At 37.8% G+C, this 22,397-nt stretch overlaps 1 protein-coding gene across 1 annotated transcript in view; it reads left to right on the forward strand.

The window, feature by feature from the left end:
* Positions 1-22,397, forward strand: part of POLA1 (polymerase (DNA directed), alpha 1, catalytic subunit) — a 209,903-nt gene that overhangs the window by 60,535 nt on the left and 126,971 nt on the right. Inside the window, exons 26-30 of the mRNA XM_014948364.1 lie at positions 12,455-12,487; positions 14,291-14,383; positions 17,958-18,163; positions 19,706-19,838; positions 21,435-21,566. Coding sequence (XP_014803850.1) covers positions 12,455-12,487; positions 14,291-14,383; positions 17,958-18,163; positions 19,706-19,838; positions 21,435-21,566 — 597 coding nt within the window. The remainder of the gene's footprint in view (positions 1-12,454; positions 12,488-14,290; positions 14,384-17,957; positions 18,164-19,705; positions 19,839-21,434; positions 21,567-22,397) is intronic.

The following is a 22,397-nucleotide window of genomic DNA, read 5'->3' on the forward strand; positions in this document are numbered from 1 at the left end:
ATTGAAAGGTTAAATACATTTGTTTGTTTTCCTAGTCTTCATATTTCCATATTCTTTGCAATTAACAAACAAATCCATATCCTGTGGTATTATACAATGATAACTTAACAACTTGGCTTCATTAGCAATGAAGCCATACTGCTATTAATTCCGAAACTCTAAATACTGAAATGGGTGGGCTGTACCTGAAGTGCTTAACGACAGACTAATGCATAAAAGTAACTTCTGAAACTGTCATTTCTTTGCATGAGTTCATCGTCCTGAAAAATTAAGTTGAATGCTTTGATAAGTCTCTAACTTTGTTCTGTTTTTAAAGACAGTGCAAGTGTCCTCTATTATGAGATAGGCTACAAATGGTATTAAAAATGCCCTAGACAGCAATTTCAGGTAATTGACCAATTGCCTGTTAACTGCTGGTATCTGAAAGGCTGATAATGAGGTGGTCCCTTTCAGGAATTTGCTTTTGCATGAAGTTCAGCTTTTCTCTATTGGAGTACTTACAAAATTGTGTCATAGACGAAGTTTCTGTTTCTATGGGAGCTCCATGACATCAAATATGGTTCCACACTTAGCTCCTTTGTCTATAATATGTATGTTATTGTGGATGGCTGCAGATATGCAGTAGTTTCCATTGACGTGGGCTCTATTTTCCCTACATATCCTTATAGGAAAAGTCTGGAAGGTGAAGTTGCCCCAACCCACCCTACAGTTCCTATTCCTGACTTACAGTTGCAAGCCCTATTTAACAAGCAATTTAGGATTGTTAACTAGTAATTTACTTTTGTAGTTGGTTTAAAAATAGCTTAAAATCTTAAATGAGCTTTTTTTTTAAAAAAAAATGTATTTTTATTTCTCCATTGAGATCTAAGTGTATGGCAGAAATTATCTGGCATACATTTTATAATCATCTGGTAATCCCATGGATTTTATTTCTGACATGCTCTGCAAGTGCTTACTTTATTTTTTGGGGGCTTTTATGTCTTGAGGAGCTCCATCTTTTTTTTTTTTTTTTCATACATATCTAGAGAATTCAGGAAGCTCATTTTGAAGACATAATCTAAAAAGGCTGTGTCTGACTGACAGACTCTTTCAGGAACTCTTCCCATCTGTATCCAAGCCAGCTTCATCGAGTGCTGCACAGAGGTCACACTGAACAAATAGGAAATCTGACTGAGACCTCATGCTGTTAACCATGCGTGTTCCTCATTGTCTTTTCACATCCTTGGAGCAATTACTAGGTCCTGCCTGAACCAGGGAAGGTTAAGTGTCCCATGTAGGGTTGAAACTGATACCAGCTAAGGAGGCCGTTAAGAGCTGTCACAGGGGCTACTCTGAAGAGCCACATGGATACAGTGGCTGTTGTTTGGACGTAGTGGAGATGGTACCTGGCCTCCTCCTGCTTTTTCACTGCTTTGATCAGCACCAAATGTGGTTGTGAGCTTCTGAGACTTGAGCACTGGTAGTTTAGTCCTGCCTAGGTCCATTGGTAAAAATCTTCTTTTGTAAAAAGTGCTCATTTCGTTCAGATTTTGTTGTTCTTTGGAATTGGAATAATCTTTGTTGAACTTCTTTCAGTCATCTGCTGTAACAAGGAAAGGTAGCACATCGTCAAAGACTAAGGTTTCTCTACTTGCAGCAACAGTTTTCCTGGTTTCCAGCACTTTGTGTTTATGCTCCTGCATGATAAAAAACATACTCTGTTACTTCTTTTTGATGCAGCAGGAATCATCTTATAGCAGGTTGTTGTGAGTTTTTTTGCCTGTTTATGCAATCCTAGAAGGACTTTCAATGTGCTTTTTTTTTTTCTGAAGTACAGCTGTGAACCCTTTAGCCATCTGTATACACCTGATCTCTCAGCTTTTGCATTTCAGTAGGTCAGTGGAAACCTGAACATCCCAGTATAGTTAGGAAGCTTGAATGTACCGGGACTTCTTCTTCCTTAATCAGAGAGACTTGCAGTGTATGAGATCTGAAACAGATTATTTTGGAGGCTTTCAGAATGTTTTATTTTCTTCGGAGTAGGGAGATGACCTAACTCAAAGGTGGTGATGAGTCAGTCCTCAGGGTGTCTGTGTATCAGGAGATCATGTCTTCTGTCAGACTTGGCTCTACGTAAGACTCAAAACTGCATGTACCAAGTTCCCTTAGTTGAGGGGTAAGCATGGTTTTACATTACTTGATTCTTAAAATGTTACTTGTACAATGCAATCTGAGCTAATTACTATTAACTGTAAAGCTTATGTAAGGATAGATCTTTCAGGATGCTAGATTCATAGAATATCTGAGGTTGGAAGGCACCTCTTGAGATTGTCTAGTTTAACCCTCCCTGCTCAGTGTTGGTCAGGACCATGTCCAGTTGGGATCTGAGTATCTCTTAAGCGTGGAGATTCCACAGCCTCTCTGGACAACCTGCAATCCTTACAGTAAGGAAGCTTTTGCTTGTGTTTAAATAATGCAAGACTTCATCTTCCAGGGGATTTTTTTTTTTTATTATTATTATTCCATTTTGCCTATTACTTCTTGTCCTTTCACTGGGCACCAATAAGGAGAGTCTACCACTGTCATCTTTACTCCCAACCATCATGTATGTACAGATAGTGAGAAGACCCTACCCTTAGCTTTCTCTTCTGCCAGGCTAAGTAGTCCCAGGTGCAAGTCTCTCAGCCTCTCCTCACATGACAGATGCTCCAGGCCCTGTAATTATGTTCCTGGTCCTGTGCTGGAATTGCTCCAGCATGTGCACATCCTTCTTGTACCAGGGAGCTCAGCTGAACACAGCACTCCACATATGTCTCACCAGGGCTGCATAAAGAGGGAAGGACCACCTCCCTCAGATCTGCTGGCAACGCTCTGCCTCATGCAGCCCAGGCCACCTCTGTTGCAAGGGTGCGTTGTTGCCTCATGGTCATCATACCTCATGCAACCCTCTGCTGCAAGGGTGCGTTGTTGCCTCATGGTCATCTTAGTGTCTACCAGCATGAGCAGGTCTTTTTCTGCAAATCTGCCTTCCAGCTGGTTACCCCCTGTGGTTATTGCTCCCCTGGTGCAGGACTTACTATTTGCCTTTGTTGAACTTGTTGAGGTTCTGGTAGGTCCTGAGACATCTCCAGTCTGCCAAGGTCCCTCTGAACAGCAGCACACCCATCTGGTATAGTGGCCACTCCTCCCTGTTTTGTCTTGTCTGTGGACTTGCTGAGGGTACACTCATTGTCCGAGTCACTAACACAGACACTAAGCAGGGTTGGACCCAGTTATCGACCTCTGGGGTAGGCCACCAGGGACTGGCCTCCAGATGGACTATGCACTGCTGACCACAACACTTTGAGCCCAGTGGTGCAACCGTTTTTCAGTCCACATCACTGCCCACTTACCTAGCTCATACTTCATCTGTTTGTCTTTGAGGGTACTGTAAGAGGCAGTGTTGAAAGCCTTACTAAAGATAACAACAGCCACTGCTCTCTCCCCTTGTCCACCAACCCAGTCACCTCTTCATAGAAAGCTACCAGCTTGGTGAAGCGTGACTTCCCCTTTGTAAATCCACCCTGAAGCAACTTCTTATGCTTTGTGTCTGGAAAGCAGTTGTTCTCACAATGAGTTGTTACATTTCCCAGTTGTTACTTTTTCCCAGGGCTTGAGTTGAGGCTGACCAGCCTCTGGTTCCCTGGAATCTCCTTCTTCTTGCCCATCTTGAGGATAGCTTTGATCATAGAATCATAGAATGGTTAGGGTTGGAAGGGACCTCAAAGATCATTGAGTTCCAACCCCCCTGCCATGGGCAGGGACACCTCCCACTAGAGCAGGTTGCTCAAAGCCCCATCCAGCCTGGCCTTGAACACTTCCAGGGATGGGGCATCCACAGCTTCTCTGGGCAACCTGTTCCAGTGTCTCACCACCCTCATAGTAAAAAATTTCTTCCTGATATCTAATCTGAATCTTTTTTCTTCCAATTTAAAACCGTTTCCCCTTGTCCTATCATTACCCTTCCTGGCATAGAGTCCCTCCCCAGCTTTTCTATAGGCACCCTTCAGATATTGAAAGGCCGCTATAAGGTCTCCCTGGAGCCTTCTCTTCTCCAGGCTGAACAATCCCAGCTCCCTCAGCCTGTCTTCATAGGAAAGGTACCTGCTTGATACCTGCTTTTTTCCAGTCCTTGGGAACCTCCCATGATCATCGTGTTTTCTCCCACGTTTCCATGATCCCAGTGAAGTCATAGTCCTGTAACTACATCAGACTTCTGATTCCCCCTCTTTTTTCCCCATGCCACGTTCATTAGTGCACAGGCCTTTCCGAGAGGCACCCAGTCCTGCTGATGCCCTGAAAAAGTGCAAAGTTTTCAGCGTAAGACCGTCCTGTAGGCATTCCCTTATTTACAAGCATATGCTTGAACAGGAGCCCTTTCAGCCTTTTGTTGTTGATTACGAGGTCCTTCCTGTTCACATCATGCCCCACCCTTTGCTTCCCATGGTGGTTTGCAACTTCCTCATGGACATGCGCTCCCACCCCCATCAATCCTGGTTTAAAGCTTTTCTTACCAGGTCGGGCAGCCTGTTGGCACACATCATTTTGTCCCATGTAGTCAGATGGATCCTGCCTTGTCCAAGCAGTTCTTGGCCCTCGATGGGAGGTCCGTGAACATAAGAAACCAAAACCCTGCCATTGACACCAGCTGTGCAGCCATGGAGGATGAGTGAGTATTGTTCAACTTTATAAAAACAACTGTCGTGTTGTCTAAATATATCTAATTTAATGAAACAAAATTATATGCTTTATGAAAATCTTGCGTGACATTTAAGAAATTAGGTAAGAGAACTTTCTTTGTAGGGTAATTAGAGGCTAAAATACTTTTCTGAATTTGAATAGATGTTTCTTTGATAGACAACCACTTAGACAGGATGAAAGAATAGTTCAGTTTTAAAGCAGTTCAAACCACTTAACAAAGATTTTTTTGATGGACATAGTGTTCACAGACAATCTATTCATTACCAAGACTAGCATGTCCTCTCATCTCCTATAAAATTTCAGGATAATTTTCAGTGAATGTACCTATATCTAGACAGAGGTTGTCTTGCTCTGTTCATTATATCTATTGCGAAATGCTTATGGTTCTTTAAAAAAGAGGCTGGGTTTGTCAGTACATGTCCCTTTTCTTTTCAGAATGCTCATCAGTTAGGAAGTGTTTTCTGCATCTGTTTTTCTCTTTGGCACTTGCGTGTGTTCCCCCAGCCCTCCTCTCTTTTCTCCAAGCACACAAGTTGGGGTTATTGCTTAAAAAGTGCTGACCAGGAAAAGCTTAGAGAAGTAATCCATGTTCAACACACCTGTTTTTTTGTAATGAAATTTTCTTTAATAGTTGGAAGATAACGGAGGAGGGTCTGTTTTCTGCGTTTTAGTAAAAAAAAAAAGAAAAAAAAGAAGGGAGAGGAGATTTAGATTCTCAAGGAATTTGTCATCATCTTGGATAGTGCACTGAGTTTATCCACAGCTTCAAAAAAATTTTTCAGTCTTTAGAATATAGGCTTTATTTCTTTTTCTGGTTTACAGAAATACTTGATCTTTTTGGCAAACTGTCTTCACTATTGATTCTGAGACATACTCCCTGATTTCTCTAGGACTTCTAGTTACATGGCTATGAGAGTAACTTATCTGGGAGATGAGACAGTCGGTACTTACATTCCTATCACCTTAGATAGAGATTGAGAGATACGCTTATATATTTGAAGAATAATTTCTAAAACTATAGTTCAACTTAAACCTGATGTGAAGGATAGTATGGTTATTCTTCCCTACTCAGGAATAGATTTTGCTGTTATTTGGAGGAAAAATCTCTGTGCTCTTTTTTAAACCTTGACTGGATGGTAAGTTGTCTCACCGAACAGGAGATCTTGGTTTATAAGTAACACATTTTAATTATTTACTGTTCTTGTCATTTTATTTTTTCTAGTGAAAGACTGATTCTCTACTGCTGAATGTGTTAAACGAGTTCAATTTGGGAAACAAAGCGAAATAGAGCTTTTCTGTCTAAATATTTGTTCATTTCACTGAAACAAATGCTGCTGTTTTCTCTAAGGAGGATATACTTGTCTGTATACATTTAAATATTGAATAACTTAACCCATGTTTTGATTTTATTAGGAAATAGTAAATTATGCTTGTCATATTTGTGCTTATTAAAGTGGTTTTATTTGTGGTTTATGATACGGTTGGCTTTTGATGTAGTACAGTGTACTTGAAATGCACAAAAGGTTTTCTTATCAAGCAAAGCTACCGTTGCATCTTCTAGTTAAGTATACAAAATGTTCATCAAGCATAGATTTATTTAATAGATTTAAATAAAAAAATATTCATAAGAGTTAATGAGCTGAAATTGGTTTGAGTACTGTGTTCTTCAAGGGGTTTTAGGTGTTCCGGATCTTGCTTTTTCATGGAATGAAACGGGGGAAAAAAAATCCCTGCTCCTCCATTCATTTTAGGTTTTCAATTTTCAATGAGTTGGTCAGAACAAAAATAAGTCTGTGGGTGGGGGCTGTGAGCCCTGGTGCTTCTCTAGGAACCACCACTGGTTCTGGTGTTTGGTATCTCTGGAAGGACCGCTACTGACTCCAGAGGGTTAGGAGATGCCCATGCCATAGGGATGTCTTTCACAGCTGGTTATCCACGCAGACATTATCTGGGAACACCAAGTGGGGTCAGAACTGGGTCAGTAGTTAGCACTCAAGTGTTCTACTTTGTTGTTGAACACTCAGTTTCTCCATTTCCAGGATTTTAAATGAATTTTCAACACAGAATTTTTTGCGGGGGTGGGTTTTTTTTAAACTTTTGTCCAAAGCTGTAGGAGTATGTTTCATTGTTTTTTCTTTCATTATAATACCAAAATAGCCTTTTCCAAAACAGGCAGAATTCACTTTAGTATAGCATGGCTCATAATATATTGTGCAGGATAACCAATAGTTGTACAATTTAAGAATTAATTCTGTTTTTCCTGTTCTTGTCAGTGAAACCACAAATACTTTAAATTCTCTAGAATTTTAGTTTCTGGCACCAGGCAAATGTTGTCTTTGAGTTGTGATTTGATTCACATGATCATCTTCAGTGTTTTACTGTCATCTTTTCATTCCTTGTCAAAGTGTGACAAAGGTACACGTGATTTCTGTTGTTTTCAGCATTTGTTTTCCATTGCTGCCTTTTTTTGTGTGTTTTCTGTTGTTTGTAAAGTAGAAGATCCTATCTTTTGTTGGCACGTAAACGTGTATTTCTAGATTTTTGTGTACACTGTATCAGCCCTTGGAATCATTCTCCCTTTGGCTTTGTGCACCACCCAATTCTGGTTTTATACACAGCATCTATCCAAATTGTATTAATGTCTGTCAACTTTGTTGGCTTGAGTATGGACAGTTACTTTCAGTGTTTCTGAAAAAAAAAACCAACCAAAAACTAGAACAAAAAATTTTGGCAGTGTGACATCTATTTCTGATGCTGTTAACATTTCCTGAGTGCAGATTTTTGGGAAATGTAACTTCGAATGCATTGCCTGAGTAAAGCAAATACTTGATAAAAGCTCTTTGCAGCAAACGTATTTTTTTAACTACTTGAATTTGGTCACTCAAACTTCTTTGAATTAAGTCCATCAACTAATGAAAAGGCTATATTTCAGTGCTTCAGTTCCTTGTGGCAAACAAGGCTTCCATCTTTCTTTCACTTTTGCTTATGGCACATGTGCCTTTTTGTCCAGCAACAGAAACTTTCTTTGAAAATCCTCCTTAATAAAATCTTTTTGCAGCGTGCCGTGGCTGCGGTTTATCGGTGCTAGAGGCTGCTTACCACAAAATACTAGCAAAGTTAATGAATAGGTTGCAAAAACACAGAGGTTCAGAAATACTTAGGTAGATTAGTGAGTGGTGTTACACACTGGAACACAGTTCTTCCTGCCCATTTGTTCCTCTGTGTCACGGGAGGAACAGAGGATAATAAGAATTACTAAAGTTGATTACTAAGCAGAATTATTTTCTTACTACGTAATTGCAGAAGTAGCAGCTGAGGTGGAAAACAAATAGCAGATCTGCACTAGATAACTACAGGTAGTCTTCAACATACAGTTTTTGCCAAAGTCCTAAGAGTTCTAGTTTTTCTCCTTGAGCATCGGTGATTTTTTTTGTTTGGTTGGTTTAGGTTTTTTTTGGTATGCAACTTTGGTGCAATATTTTTCTATTTATTCTGGTTAGTCTTTTCAGTCTGGTCTAAAGTCTCCCTTTCTGTTCCTTCACATCTATGGCCTCATGAATCTACAGAAAATTTGTGTCTCTTCAGGAGGTATCTTTGCATCAGCATGATGGTTTTGTGCCCTATCCCATTTTTTTTTTAACTTGGTTATCTTAGCTTAGCTCACGTAAGCATCCTCTTGTTGGAAGGTATTCTTTAGTGGGTTTTAAATAAAGTACATTTAAAAATACTTGATGTAATAGATAATGGTAACACTGTTTTTTGTATATTTATTTATTTTTAATCATTCCCTTTCTTAAGTTGTATCCTCATTTAATTCAGTATTTAGTGAGTTGGAGTAAAATTAGGGCAGGGAATTTTGCAGTTTGATCAATGCTTGTCTACAATTACAATCTCTCGGTTTATATTGACTCTCAGTTCACGGGCGAGAGAATGTGTGTTGCTAGTCTTGCTGGTACAAGAAAAAAGTTAAAATAGAATTTCACAGATGTTCACTGTGCTGAGAAGTTCACAGGTTTTTAGAAGTATATGTTTGCTGGGGGGGAGGGGGCACGGCTGTACAGATGGGTTGCCAGGCAATTAATTCTTCCTACTTGGATTGCCTGCAATAGGAGACAATCCAGCTCTCATGAGCAGTGCAATATTATTTGCAAAAGGAAACTACCGAGTAACAATTTTCCTATTCTCTTCCTTCTTTCTTCTGTCTTCCCAGCCTCACTATAAACCTCCCTTCTTCTGCTGTACATTTCTGGTAAACTGCTAATGATTGATATGATAGCGGTGCTGTCATTCTTTTTAACCAAAAAAAAAAAAAAAGAGTCATTTTTATTCTAGGTATTTTTAATAGAGTCCCATTAAGGATGTATTGCTGACTGAAATATTGGCATGAAGGGCTCTCACTGAGCCGAGCTGAGCCCAGGAATTAAGAAGTCAGGAAATCGGCTGCTGCACTGCAAAAGAACCTTGTGTGACACAGTATCTCCTGATTGGGGGGATCATTACTGCTATTATGACTCGACTTGCGTAGGAATTTTAAATTTCATCTGAATGTCAGTAATAACCCTCTTAGCAAATTATCCTGAATAAAATCACGAAGGCATTTTATATAATAGGTGTTGAATTACTGGATAGATTTGCTAATTAAATACTCTTTGTTCTGCTGCAGTTGACATTACAGGGTAAGATCTTGAACAATTATTCTCAACAGCTGTACTTTGTTAAGGGAAAAATTAACTACAAAGTTTATTTTTTTTCTACACTTGAAGTTGGCAGATTTTTGAAATGTGCTTGAAAAAAATTCCATCATCCAATTGGTAATGAGAAGATAAATATGCAGGTGTTGCTGTGAAATCAGATAACTACCGACTGCCTTATTAATGAATTTAGCAAGCCTTTATAACCTTCTGTTTTGTAGCTGTTGGCACTTAGGAGTGATCTCCTGTCAGAATGGGTAGCACGAGCATATACCAGTCACTTGATGAAGCTAACTTGTCTGTAACCCTCTTGTTATTACCTACATCCACTGCTCTCCTCAGAGACAATTAAGAAATGGTCTTTCCACAGCCAGACAGGTTTTTTTTTTAGGAGGGGGATAATCCTATTTAAAAAAAAATAAAAATGCTGTCCTTTAAACTATTAATATATAACGTTATTTCAGAGAATGAAGTAGAAGATGCCAGAGGTTATTTAGGGAAAAATGGTAGACTTTTCTTTTCTTTTACATGCAAACTCTTCAGTTCTCTTTCCAGTTCTAAAATTTTGTTTCAGGGATTCCTGTTTGCTTTCGGAGTACTAAGAGAGAGGTATAACCTTCCTCTGTGGGTGTTCGCTAATAAGTGAGAGAAAGGGGGGGTGAAAAAACTGGAATTCTGATTACTCTATATATGAAATTTGATGTCATGTACCAGTGATAGGTGTCTTTAGAATAATTTCAGAACTCCATGAAAAGGTGCTGGGGTGGTGCCGTCTGAATCACTCACTAGGAGATGAATAGGAGTGGAATATCTTTTTTTAAGCTTCTGATTAAAATGGAATTGGGTGCGTCTGAGCACGTACAGCCTGGAGTGGGTCTGCAGTTAAGAATCACCATTTTCCTGTTTGTCTTTGTCTACATAGAAGATTGAGGCCAGCTGAGTTTTTTGCACTTTGGGGCTTCAGCAGAGTTCAGGCATCACACTGCCCGAGTTTGCAGCATCAGTGGATGGTCTTTAAACCAACTGGATGTTTTGAACTTGACCCAGAGTGTGTAAATTCATAGGTATCCATATGTGCTTGGGGAATAATGCTGATAAGGACGTTCAGTGTGAGTCAGCTGTGTCAAAGTTACATCGTGGTTTGGAACCTAACCTTTCCTTAAGTGCCCTGAAGGCATTGGTATATTATGTTTGCTTAGTTCATGTCTTTGTACTTCGGGAGAGTGAGTCCATCCTTAGGTGCAGCAATTTCTCTTTGAAGATGAAAGTGGCTAGACAATGGATCTGAACAGAAACTATGTTGAAAAAGAATACTTGTGAAGTCAAACATTGTGAAACTAAGAGTGCTGGGGGGATATAGCTTTTGGTGAGCAATTCTGTGGTGCATAATTCAAAACAAACTGAAAAAGCATAGTTGGAGCATCATCACACTTTAGTATTCGTCACTGTGATTATCTAAAAGTTCAGAAGTATTAAAGAAACTTGCTGATAATGTTGAAGAGATGACAGTGTTGTCATCCTGTTAGTTTACTGTTATGTAGAAGTGGACACCTTGCCTTTGTTTCGGAATTGCAATAGCAATCGTCAATATTGTGACAGTCAAGACTCAGATTCATTTCAGGCTCCTTGGCTTTGTGAAAGTCATGAGGTTTCCCTGAAGATGGCCTTTTCCCCACTGAGCGTGGCCAGCTCTTCCCTGCTTGGCTTTTTTTCTTTCCTTATCCCTGCTAATTTCTACTGCTCAGCTCCCTGTCACGGGCTTCTTGGCTACAAGTCATAATTGTGCCTTTTTGACAAATATGGCCAAGGAGTGATATAATTTAATGTATGAAAAATAATAAAACTTAGGCTAGATTGCTATATTTAATAAAACCTGTTAAAATAGTGTCTTGCCTGACTCTTTAAAGCTAGAGTACCAAATTCTGCGGATTCACTTAATAGACTCTAATCCATTGCTGTAACAAGTGGTTCAAAGCAATTCTCTTTAAAAAAAATTAAAAGTATATATGTATACGAGCAGCAGGATTAGATGAAAAAGAACTGAGGTTTATGCTGAGTAGGGGTGGAAAGGACTGAAACCAGGGAACTGGGAGTAACCAAGTGGAATCTGCCAGAGCACCAGGATGCTGAGGAGAAAGCAAATGGGTGAAGGAATAGACCAGATGTTGGTTCTCATGCAGCTGTGCAAACTTCACCAAGCCCTTGCTGCTGCATCAGCTCCTCATTTGGTTGATCAAGCTAGTTTTACTTCGTCTCTCCTGCGCTACAGCCATTTCTGTGGCTTCAGATGATACGTTCTTCCACCCCTCTCTGCTATGCTGACCAGTGTTAGAGGTGGAAGCAGCAGCCTGCTCATGTGAGGTCTCTATAGCTATTTATAAGGTTCAGAGAATTGCTATTCAGAGTGTTCACGGAACTTGAGATGCACTCTTGGCTGAGGAACAAACCAGGTTACGCACAGATTTGCCCATTGATTTAACATCTGTATCCTATCTCTGTCCCAGCTCCTTGTCCCAGTTCTGGTTTCCCTACGGAGTTTGATTTTTGATGACCCATTTTAAGATGATTACAAGGGTAATCAACCTTTTCACTAGGTTCTTGTTGGGTGAGCACCATCCAGCCTGCACTGGACATTTTTGGGAAAAAATTCAATGACATCAAGAGATAAGATGATGGATATGAAGGAGACGGCTGACCTAAATTACTGAAAGAGGCTTAATTCTGGCACTTCATGATTAAGTTTTATTTGAGCGTTTGATTCAATGTTCTTTTTTTCCTAAGGTAGAATGTGTGTGTGCACATGCAATTTTGAGATTTGTTTTAATCTTGTTTTAGGGGAGTTAATAATAGCATTAATACAAGGTCAGATGAGAATTTACTCATGTAATAGGAGTATTGAGGTGACTGTGTGTTGCCAGGAGAGAGGTGGTTTGCTTTGTTTTGAAAGGTGAGAGCATTTGGAGTTAGCAACTAATGAATATGTTTGCATGTGTTAGCTTGTAATTATATCATACGCTAATCTTTGATTATTTTTTTCATTTCAGATTTTGATGCATACCAAGGAGATGGTGCAAAAGGTAATGCTGAGCATTTTCATTAAACAACAACTCTTAAAGAGCACACCTGGTGAAATTTTTTTATTCTAGGAGAACTGTAGCCCAAACAGACCTGAAATCACTTCTTAGGATGCCTGGTTTACAAATGTAATCCTTCCTAATGGATTATAGCTTTTTTTCTTTCCCTACCACAGATATGATCTGGCCCCTGCTTGAAGCCTATGTGTGACTGTTTCAAGCAAATTAGCAACAGTGCTAATTAGAGTTTACTCATAGTCCTGTTACACCATGTGTTCCAGTGTTTTATTATGGTTTATTTTTTGGCATCCTTTAAACTCTGCCATGGGGTGGTTTTTTGACTATATGGAGTTTAACATGGACATAGCCATGCTGCAGGTTTTACAGCTGCATTGATTTTTCACCACTGAAGACATCAGGTTTTCATTTTTTCAAGTTAACATTATGTAATTGGATGCATTTGCCCAATTTTTGGTGATATTTACTGGTATTGACAATTTTTCTTTTCACCTTCTTCCTTGCTATTCCTTTCATATGCACCTCAGGCTTTTTTATGTGCTTCAATTTGTCTAGAGTTTGCTCTATTATCCCAGAGTATTATGGCACTCTGGCTGGTGTTTGAACACAATCTTTTCCAAGTAGGGCATTTGAATTGTTACAAGGATCAGAATGAGATATGATACGAAGGGCAGAGTGTTAGTCAGAGAGAAGGATTCAAGTAGGTGTTCGCCTTCATCTCCAGGTGTAATTGTTCAGTAGTTCAATCTGGGGATACAAAACTTGTGGTTGGTAGTAGCAAGATCCTTATCCAAAAGGACAGTCTTGTACCCCAAAAGATCTACTGCCCAGGGGAGAACTAACACAGGAAATGAGATTACAACAGAAAAAAAATATGGGAATGGCAATATGGAAATATGAAGCCACATACATAATCTGAAAAAGTGTAAGAAGAGCAGCCTAATCTGGACAGTACTGTGGTATTCTCAATTACTGGATCCACTAGCCAACACTTTCACCAGATTTGTTTGTAATGGAGTATCTAAGTATTCTTTGTTTTTCAATCCAGAATTACTTTTTGCAATAGTGTTGTGATGGCTACAGATGGGATTGGATACCTGACTGTAATATTACCTTTCAGGCATATTGGCTAAATATCTTATCTAAATAGCCTGAATTTGTCCAGCATCCTAAATGATCTTTGTTGTGTTGTAGCAGTCCAAAGTTGTTTCTGATTAATAATCCTGCTGTTCCTCAAGATTAGACTTATGCATTGTCATTCAGTTAGTAAAACTTTAACTACTTATATTATATACTCAACTGAACAGTAGTTTATTTTTTTTTTAGACCATATCAGTGGTTTAAGTTTCATTATTCTCTTTAAATTCAAATATGTCTTAAATGTATGGACATCTGAGTAAAAGCTTACTACATATTTTTCTGCTTTTTAGTATTTAAGGACAACAATCTTTTTGAATCTTGAAAATGATTCCTGCTCAAGATTAGACTTATGCACTGTCATTCAGTTAGTAAAATTTTAACTACTTATAGTATATTTGCAACTGAAGAGTGGTTTATTTTTTTTTAAAACATATCAATGGTTTAAGTTTCGTTATTCTCTTTAAGTTCAAATATGTCTTAAAGAAATGTACGGACATCTGAGTAAAAGCTTACTTCATATTTTTCTGCTATTTAATATTTAAGGGATAATATATGGACAACAATCTTTTTGAATCTTGAAAATGAATTGGGATTTTAAAGACATGGAGTGGTTTTGGTTTGTTTTTCAAAGCAATTTGTTTTGTTTAGATGAACCTTGAAGTGATTTATGGAGACACAGATTCCATTATGATAAACACTAATAGCACCAATTTGGATGAGGTCTTCAAGCTGGGAAACAAGGTAAGGAATTTTTTTTCCTTTTTAAAGCTTTCCTACATGCCTAAGTTGTAACACTGGGAGTGGAGCAAAGAGTATTAAGAGAGGATTCTGTGGCATAAGCAGAGAATAGAGGAAGAAGAACTAGATCATTTATGGAAGCTACGGAATAGTAAAACTCAGAGTGCCCTATCTTCAAGTGTAGCTACTCTGTGCATTTTTTAAAAGGATTAAATTAAAATGAAATATTTCATTGTATTATAAACTTTTAAATCAATCCTAAGTTACCAGGAGACTATCTAAATACTTGGTAAGCCAACACAGAACTAATGTGGAAGAATTGTACATTGCAGTTACAACATGAACACTGTTTCGGTTTTAATGATTTTTGTTTTGACATGAGAGATATCTATCAGTTTAACTTTGTTTAGTTACATAGTAGGCATTATGCTGTATGTGCCATTAGTTTTCCAGTGGTAAATTCATATATTAATTCCCAAGGTATACTAGATATGGAAGAGATGTGTTTGATTAGCAGTTGGCAACTGACGATGTGGAAGTTTTGTGGCTCTCTGAAATAGTGGCAGAGAAGTGTTTCAGAACATTTTAAAGAAAAGATGTGGGAGAAGCAGTTTTTGAAAGATGAAAGAAAGTGGCATGAAAATGAGAGCTATGGAAGCTCTAAAGACACAAAGGAAATGTGAGGTTTTTTCAGTTTAGTATTAAACAAAAGTCATGTAATTTTAAGGCAAGAGTGATTCTGGGTTATTTTTTAGAATACTTCTGCCTCCATGCTAAGTTGGTACTTTGAGAAGTAGATGCATCTTGGGAGCATGGAAAAAAGGGAATAATATCTTGGATGTCACAGCCAAGTGTCGGGAGGGCTGATGGCATAGAAGAAAAAAATCTCTCTTTTTTGTTTGCCACATGCAAGGCCATATACAATTTCAAGTGTGTATACTGTATAAGAAACTTTACTCTTACTCTGGCTGTGTGTGTGTGTGTATGTCTGTGTTTTCATTCTGGTTTGGTTTTCATCCCTGTACTCCCATTTGCTGCCTAAGTGTTACAGAGGAATAGTTAAATAATAATTTTTATAAAGTCTGACAGAATCATCATCATAGGTTAAATAAATCTGACTTTGATTCAGGTTTGCTGAGAGAATAGGTGGGGTTTTGAACTTGCCGCATGGTAAAAAGAATCATTAAAGAGGCAAATCTTAGGCTTTTTTATCCCATGTACTTCTGTCCTATATCACTTGTTTGTTTGTTTTTTAAGACAGACCTGTTTTGATTTATGTTTTCATATTGTGTGCTTGATTTTAAAAGTGAATAAACGTAAGTCTGTAAGTAAGCACATAGTCAAACTTAGCATTGCAGTTGTGAAAGCTGGGGTTCTCAATATTCCTTCTGTGGCACAAAAAAGTGGTTCTTGTGTTTCTTGTTTGTTTGTTTATTCCTCAAGAAAGTGAGAGAGACTTTTTTGCACTTCTGTCATTTAGGTTTTCCTCATTTTTCATAATTCGTATAAACAATTTTGAGGATAGAGAATTGTATTAGTTGATGAGGAGCGCTCTAATGAAATGTCACTGTTCTATCGCATAATAATTTCTTTCCCAAAATTTCCTGTTCAGAGATGAGGGATATTGAGATTGCATTCATACTTTTGCTGTAATGTAGACCGTATGGAAGGCACACAAGTTTAATGCAAACAATTACTGTGTGAGCAGTTAGCGGACGTACCCCTGTTCTGATGAAGTGTGAATCTACTGGTTGTATTCAGCAATCAAGTATTCCTCCAAGAGATTAATTTTATTTTTCTATTGGAAAGAATTCACTCATCATCTTCCTGAATGTTCCCATCTAATGCCTTGTCTGACAGGTTTCTGGGTGTTTTCATTTCTGCCTTTTATCCCCCATTATTTAAATTCATGCCCCTTTTAGACATTACTCAGCAGAATTTCATGCATTTCTCACTTTCTGCGCATCCTTGTGAATCACATTTGCTGGTGCATTCAGTACCGCACTGCTGCTGCCTTCTAAGCACTTGATTAGTATGATGTAAAAAAAAATTGAAAAGAGTTTAAGAAATAGGAGAAAAATGTTTGGGGGAATGGTTTGACTGTTTTGCCTTAACGAACAAAACATTAACCTCTGGCAAAATGGTTTTGCCTCATGATGTCCTTCATAATTTATAAATATACAAGGGATATAAAACTCCTAATGATAGACACAGATTACTAAAAGTATTGATAGTTTCTCAATAGGAAAAATGGAGATCTAAGTAAGAAGAATTAAATATACACACATAGAGATATATGTATGGAAAATCTATAAGGAAAATTTTGGTTAAAACTGGTAATGTGGGCCCAAAGCTATATAGAAAACCAATGTGATTTTACGCTTGCAATACTGTTCCTGTCTCAGGGCCGGTATGTGTTAGGTGGCAAAAGAACTTTCATTTATATAAAACTTCAGTGAGGCCAAAGAAAAGGATAGTTCATAGTTGCTGGTCACTGCCAAGAGAACTGGAATTCACGGAGGAGTAGGAGTGGACAGGGAGATAGTAAAATCTAAGAGGGAAACAAAATTGTAGAGGAAAGAAAATGAAAAGTAAAACACATGAAGACAAAACAGGATGTCTGAGGAATGATATGCATATATTCTGCAGAAGAAAGTAAAATCAAAATGTACGAAGAAAGAAAAATGCAAGAAAAATTCTTAGCCAAGCCAGTAGGTGGGTGAATGTGTACTAGAACCCAAGTTTGTTGTTGAAAGTGTGTGATGTTTTGAGGTGTTGCACCTCTGTCCTCTTAGACCAGAGGTACGAGGTGTGGAGCAACTTGGTATTTGGTGCTGTGTTATGGCAACACATCAAATGCAATTTCAAGCTTTTGTACGTGGATAAGACACAGCCTGTCTGTAAAAAAAAAAAAAGGCATCTTTGCCTCTCAAAGAAACTGGGCTGTAGAAATTGTGGGGAAGGGTATAAATAAACAGTGGCCCATTTGTGTATATTTTTCCTGAACATAAGACACACAGAGCTCTGGACTGCAGTCATAGTTCTCTCTCCCCTCCCTGGTTTAGGGGGGGAAAAAGAAAAGGAAAAAAAAAAAGCATCTTTGCAAGGCACCTTTTTTTATAAAGCAATTTCCCTATTCTGTCTAAGTAACCATCTCTTATGTTTTCCTAGTAAGTGGATCCCTACACCGAAATCCCTTGTTTGCTTTATTTATGTGAGAGGCTTGATGGAGTAGCTGCCCTAGTAAAATGGGCTGGAGTCAGTTATCTGCAAGGTCACATTCAGTCCCATGCTTCTCTGCCCTGCTTAATTCTCTTAGGGAGTTAGATATACCCAGCTGTAAATCTTGAAGAAGCCAATGGACAAACCTTAATTTTAATAATATCTCATAGTTACTAACATGCATTTAATTTCACGACTAGTGATATCTGATGAGTCTTTAAAATGTGTATGCAAACACATAGTGTGTAGTGTTTCTTGTTTTAAAACTTAAGAATGATGCATCTCTATATGGAAGTTAAATTTGTCCACAGTTACTAAGGTATTGCATTTGGTTTTAATGTCAATGCACTCGCAGATCAAAAGTGAAGTGAACAAGCTGTATAAATTGTTGGAAATCGATATTGATGGAGTCTTTAAGTCCTTGCTGCTGTTAAAGAAGAAGAAATACGCTGCTCTGACCGTGGAACCAACAGGAGATGGGAAATATGTAACTAAACAAGAACTGAAAGGATTGGATATAGTCCGAAGAGACTGGTGTGATCTTGCAAAAGAGACTGGAAAGTGAGTTTCTTTATGGCATTGTCGTTTTTGCTCTGTATCAAAGAGTACGTGCTTCATAAACGTTTGATACCACGTGGCTGTTTCTTGAAGGGTGCAGATTGGTAGCTAACACCAGCATTAGGGCTTCTTAACTGATTTTTGTAGGAGATGGTGAGAACGTTGCATGTTGGCTTTGGTAGCAGATCATCCTTGGGCAAGTCCGAATGTCTCCAATTTCACAATCTGTTTCTGCATCTCCTGTGGAAGCCGTGCATTTGAGTAGTTGTGATTTTGTATATGCGGTTTAATAAACCACAGCTGAAAATCTTGTGAAAATGGGAGGTGCTATCAGCATTTGGAGTCACAGGTTTTAAGTCAGAGATTTATTTTTTTTTTATTTTTTTTCAAAGATGGTTAAAGAAGCTGGTGGTCAGCTCTTTCAGTATCCTTTAATAAAGCTGGAAGTGCAGTCGGTGCAGCCTGAGGAGATGATCCTTTCCCCAAAGACTGTTTCTCTTCCATTTTGCAACTAAGACTGTTTTGATACTTCATTTTGATGGATATAAGATTGATGATTTATTAATTGTCATTGCAGCATTTGGAGTCACAGGTTTTAAGTCAGAGATTTATTTTTTTTTTATTTTTTTTCAAAGATGGTTAAAGAAGCTGGTGGTCAGCTCTTTCAGTATCCTTTAATAAAGCTGGAAGTGCAGTCGGTGCAGCCTGAGGAGATGATCCTTTCCCCAAAGACTGTTTCTCTTCCATTTTGCAACTAAGACTGTTTTGATACTTCATTTTGATGGATATAAGATTGATGATTTATTAATTGTCATTGCACAGGGCATTTTGGTAATTAAATTCAATAGAGGTAATAACATTTAGCACTGCAGAAAGAAAAATGTAGTGGATGGATAGGTGGTCATCTGGGGCTGACTCACATTACGTACTGCCTCTTGAGAACTTAAATAAATTGTGGTCCAAATGTATCAAAAAATGAATACTTTTTTACATCTGTAAAAATACACCACACGCTTACTGTTCTTAAGACTTGCATTTTCTAAGAAAAGATGCATCATAATAGAAGCAAATTTTTCCAAGTTAGGAATGTATTAGTAATTAAAGCTATACAAATGTTTGAGAGTGTTCTTTAGTGACTAACTCTTCTGCAGCTGGCAGATCTTCCAACCACATTTTACAGAAATAGGCAACACTTTGCTTACTTGATATGTTCTCTTCTCCCCCATCTTAAGATACCTGCTATGAAATAATAAATGGCAAAATTAAATGGGAGCAGAAAATAGAAACCAGTTGCATTTAACAATTCCAAATCACTGTTTAACATTAGAACTATTTGCAATAATTTGCTTTTAGTAAAACAAGTAAATAAATAAAACACAACATGAAATATCCTGGCAAATTTCTATAAATTTTCTATCAGACTTCATCCTCGCTCAGGCTCTTTAAATTCTAGTGGCAACCCAGGGGAAGAGAGGATTGTGTTTGTTGTAATGGTTTTGCTTTGCATGTCTTAAACTTTTCTTCATTTCTGGACTGTTTTTACAGCTATATAATTGGTCAGATTCTTTCTGATCAGCCCCGAGATATAATCGTGGAAAATATTCAACGGCGGCTCATAGAAATTGGAGAAAATGTGATCAACGGCCAGGTCCCAGTAAATCAGTTTGAAATAAACAAGGTAAATTATCACAGCTCTTTTCTGTCTCAGAAAAACTTTACCGTTCCTGAAGATACTGACTGCTGACAAAAATCTTTTTTAATCCTTGTGATGCTGTGAAATATCAGGGGTTTTATTAGACACTGAATAGCATGGAACATACAGCAAAGATCCTACAGTATGACTAAAAATACCTTGTGGGGCTAGAGGCCAGTCCTGCTTCCTCAAAATAATAACTTTGTGTCTTGTCCCATCCTGCTGTCTCCCTCACTGGTGCTGCACTTTGAGAATGACATGATAGCTCGTGCTTTCAGGAGAACTTTTCTCCTGAATTGTTATCTTATATTTCAGGTTGAAAATGCATAAAATGAAGAATGCAATGGAAAAGAATCAAACGTTCTGTTTTCTAGAAAACTTACATAAAAGCAGACTATTGTTAGTTTGTTTCCCTTCAGAGCTCCATAAAGAAAGCTGATAGTCATTTTGAGATCTCATTCAAGACTTTCCTGTAGCAAGAAGTAAAATACCTGGCTTTATCTACAGGAGTTTTAGCAAACAGCATTGTTGTTTTGGTTTATTTTTATGAATCCTCAATGAAACTGGTACATTTAACTTCAAAAACCTCTCTCCCCAGCTAGGGCCTTGTTTCACTAGTGAATTGCATAGTACGTATCTCTCTCGTGCTTTGGATAGAAGAGATTTTCCAATTTTGCTCCATCCAAAGACTTCTTTTTTTTTTTGCCAGCTGGACATCTCTCTGCTCTGTAAGACTGTGTTAATCAATCAGTTAAGAAATGTTTTCGTCTTGTCATATGAGTATTAAAGAAATCAGTGATTTTTATGATTGACTTAAAAAAAAAAACAACTGTGTTCCGATTGCAAATACTAAGAGTACTTAGTATCCCAGTAAAAGATATGCATGGAATAATTTTAACTTTAAATGCTGAATGTTCCTCTGTTTTACTACTTTGGAAAAAAATAAATTATTCATTTCACTATTAAGTCAAATGTATAAGTTGTTCCTAAGAATTGAGATACTGGTAAATATTTAAATGTTGAATTTTACTTTATGTAAAGGAAAACCTCACTGTGGAATTTCAGTAGCATGAGATACATGGAAATATTTTAATCCAGTTGTATCCTCTTGCTACAGAGCTTGTTAAACACACTCAACTACTTGATATTCGTATTTACTTTATGACCTGAACTGGTGCAGGGGTAAGAGAATAATCTCTGGCTGTATTTTTATATTTTGCGTGATTTTTTATCTTCAATTTAGTTTAATTTTAAAACAATTGCATTATATCTGTAACTGTTTTGAACTGTTGTGCTTTTAATATAATGCATTCTTCAGACAGTAACTGTAAAAGCATCCTCTTATTTTATTAATAATATTTTTGAAGTATGAAGGACTGGTACCTAGACCTTAATGTCTGGAAAATACCTTTCTTACAATTTTTTTGTCTTAGATTTTTGTGTTGCAAACGTACTTGTGACTACTAGATGGGTGAAGATAGCTACTGTGTAATCTTGTCTTTTAAAGTTCCGAGTTGTCCAACACTGAAGTAAAATACTTCCCTCACAGTTATGTTTCTGTTTCCTCCTTTGATCTCTTAGGCATTGACAAAAGATCCACAGGATTACCCTGACAAAAAAAGCTTGCCACATGTGCATGTTGCCATGTGGATAAACTCTCAAGGAGGCCGAAAGGTGAAGGCAGGAGACACAGTGTCATATATCATTTGTCAGGTAAAAATGTCTTTATTTATAGCTAAATACTAGGTATTGTTTTGAGAGATTGCAAAGAAAACGAACTCAACTCCTGGAAAAAATGTTTTGGTGTTTCTTTGTAGCAAGATTATGTTATAGTCTAAAATAGCCAATTTTTTGTACTAAGTTTAGTTTTATAGATCCAAAAAGAACCACTGTGATCAGCTCATCTCATCTGACTGTTGCCATATAGTGGCTGATAAAATTTCCCTGAATTAATTTCTGTTTGGAACTAGAACTTATTTTTAAGGAAAATATCTAGTCGTCATTTTAAGGAGAAGAAAATTCTGGTGGTGAAGAACCTGTCATTCTTGGAAAACTACTTGGTGGTGGTGGTTGAATAGTGTCATTGTTCTTTAAATGTCAACCTGTGTCTTTTCAATTCATAGTCATTAGATGTGGCAGGACTTCTCTTGGATAGACTGGCGAGTTTGAGCAACTTTGTGTTTGCAGGTGTTTATCCTATAGATGCTTATCATGATCTCACAAATACATGCTCCGCTTTGAATGTGCTATTAAAAAAGAAAAGCACAGGGTGGATTAAATGGACCAAGGAATCTCTTGCGCCAAACTGATGAGCTTCAGAATGTGACTTCTATGGTGGAACACTATTTGAGGTTCTTCCTCATCAAAAACTGAAAGATACTGTTTTTTATTTAATTGAGAGTTCTCAGCCTGGCGTGATGAAACTGCCAAGACTTATGAGAGCTGGGCCATGGGTACGGCTGAGCAATGGCCCAATACAAGAGAAGAATGTCCTTGTCGAAAGGAGGGAGCTGAAGGAATTGCATTCTAATTATTTTCGCAAAG

This window comes from Calidris pugnax, unplaced genomic scaffold (assembly GCF_001431845.1).
Source record: "Calidris pugnax isolate Ruff unplaced genomic scaffold, ASM143184v1 scaffold164, whole genome shotgun sequence".
NCBI lineage: Eukaryota > Metazoa > Chordata > Aves > Charadriiformes > Scolopacidae > Calidris > Calidris pugnax.